We start from the raw sequence: 2,500 nt of genomic DNA, 5'->3' as shown, positions 1-2,500 counted from the left end.
TCAATTTCAGGTGTATATCAGTCTCTACTTTAAAGAGTCCTCTCCTGCTGATGTTCAGGTGTATATCATAGTGTCTCTACTTTAAAGAGTCCTCTCCTGCTGATGTTCAGGTGTATATCATAGTGTCTCTACTTTAAAGAGTCCTCTCCTGCTGATGTTCAGGTGTATATCAGTATGTAGTGTCTCTACTTTAAAGAGTCCTCTCCTGCTGATGTTCAGGTGTATATCAGTCTCTACTTTAAAGAGTCCTCTCCTGCTGATGTTCAGGTGTATATCAGTATGTAGTGTCTCTACTTTAAAGAGTCCTCTCCTGCTGATGTTCAGGTGTATATCAGTATGTGGTGTATCTACTTTAAAGAGTCCTCTCCTGCTGATGTTCAGGTGTATATCAGTATGTAGTGTCTCTACTTTAAAGAGTCCTCTCCTGCTGATGTTCAGATGTATATCAGTATGTAGTGTCTCTACTTTAAAGAGTCCTCTCCTGCTGATGTTCAGGTGTATATCAGTATGTGGTGTATCTACTTTAAAGAGTCCTCTCCTGCTGATGTTCAGGTGTATATCAGTATGTAGTGTCTCTACTTTAAAGAGTCCTCTCCTGCTGATGTTCAGGTGTATATCAGTATGTAGTGTCTCTACTTTAAAGAGTGCTCTCCTGCTGATGTTCAGGTGTATATCAGTATGTGGTGTTTCTACTTTAAAGAGTCCTCTGCTGCTGATGTTCAGGTGTATATCAGTTTGTAGTGTCTCTACTTTAAAGAGTCCTCTCCTGCTGATGTTCAGTGTATATCAGTATGTAGTGTCTCTACTTTAAAGAGTCCTCTCCTGCTGATGTTCAGGTGTATATCAGTATGTAGTGTCTCTACTTTAAAGAGTCCTCCCCTGCTGATGTTCAGGTGTATATCAGTATGTAGTGTCTCTACTTTAAAGAGTCCTCTCCTGCTGATGTTCAGGTGTATATCAGTATGTAGTGTCTCTACTTTAAAGAGTGCTCTCCTGCTGATGTTCAGGTGTATATCAGTATGTAGTGTCTCTACTTTAAAGAGTCCTCTCCTGCTGATGTTCAGGTGTCTATCAGTATGTAGTGTCTCTACTTTAAAGAGTCCTCTCCTGCTGATGTTCAGGTGTATATCAGTATGTAGTGTCTCTACTTTAAAGAGTCCTCTCCTGCTGATGTTCAGGTGTATATCAGTATGTAGTGTCTCTACTTTAAAGAGTCCTCTCTCTGCAGTTGACTTACTTCTGGAGAAGGAGATTCTCCTGACGCGCCGACACACCTCAGACGTGTGTTGTTCATACCAGAGGTGGCTGTCATCACAATATCTGTGAAATAAAGATGTTATTTTAAACATCAAACATTTGATTCAACACAAAAACATCATCTTGACATTATAGAAAGAACGATTCAAGCTGGTCAACAGTTGATAAGCTAATAATTGTCAAAACAACGTCAAGACATGAAGGTTAAAACTAGGCAACATTTGAAGGGAAAATGTCCACGAAGGTCCAGGAATTCATATATAGGGTCATCCTTGGGGATTATTAAATAAATACAGTCCCTTTCAAACCTCAACTCCAACATGTAAGTTATTTGTTTTTTGGATTCCAAGATATATCTATTCTGTTGTTTGGTCTGAATGGCAGAAGGAGCAATATTTGATAAAAGCTGAATGTGTGAAAATACAAATTGTGTTCTACAGACTTCTCTGATTGGAATAGATCCTACACGTTTGACTTGTATTTGATCTACATGGCTCCTCCATTTTCCTGGCTCTACAACTTTGATTAAAGCCCCAATCTGTGTGTGTTAGAGTTCCTTTACCTTTTCATGCGTGTCTTCTTGTCGAAGGGTCTGCAGAGGCACTGGGAGAAGAACTTGCAGAGCTCCAGGACGCAGGGCTGCAGTTTGTGAGCGCTGACGGTCGTCGTCATGCCGGACGATGAGACGTCGGTCAGATCCGGCCTTCTCCACGGACAACCTCTCAACAAACAGAGTGAGACGTCACGTCAGAAACAAACTATCTCTGCACAGCTGAACCACTTTCAAACTGATCTGAGTTCCCATCCTGCTAAGTGGTGCAGGTACGTAGTGGACCCTGAAGGCAGCATCTCCCTGGACCAATGAGATTTTGGGTTAATGCAGAAAATAATCTCTGTGTCAAACAAACGTTTAGGATTCTTAAACATTTTTGTTCAGCAGGATAATCTCCACATATTAACACCACTTTATGATTTCTGAAGTAAAAAGCTAACGTTAGGCTTTAAATGAACTACAGCACAGTCACATGACTTCACGTCACCACCGCTAAGCTAAAGGAGGCTAATGTTGGGCTATAAAGGAACTACAGCACGGTCACATGACTTCACGTCACCACCGCTAAGCTAAAGGAGGCTAATGTTGGGCTATAAAGGAACTACAGCACAGTCACATGACTTCACGTCACCACCGCTAAGCTAAAGGAGGCTAATGTTGGGCTATAAAGGAACTACAGCACGGTCACAT

At 41.4% G+C, this 2,500-nt stretch overlaps 1 protein-coding gene across 1 annotated transcript in view; it reads right to left on the bottom strand.

Moving 5' to 3' along the window:
- The window catches only part of hhla1 (HHLA1 neighbor of OC90), a 2,963-nt gene extending 981 nt beyond the window's left edge, over positions 1-1,982 (bottom strand). The window contains exons 1-2 of the mRNA XM_079652243.1: positions 1,820-1,982; positions 1,238-1,320 (exon numbers count right to left, since the gene is read on the bottom strand). Coding sequence (XP_079508369.1) covers positions 1,238-1,320; positions 1,820-1,929 — 193 coding nt within the window. The 5' untranslated portion in view covers positions 1,930-1,982. The remainder of the gene's footprint in view (positions 1-1,237; positions 1,321-1,819) is intronic.
- Positions 1,983-2,500: the final 518 nt, after the last annotated feature.

Source organism: Notothenia rossii (genome assembly GCF_949606895.1).
Source record: "Notothenia rossii genome assembly, chromosome: 9".
NCBI classification, from domain to species: Eukaryota; Metazoa; Chordata; class Actinopteri; order Perciformes; family Nototheniidae; genus Notothenia; species Notothenia rossii.
Note: the sequence above shows the minus strand (reverse complement) of the source record. Positions and strands in the feature narration are given on the sequence as shown.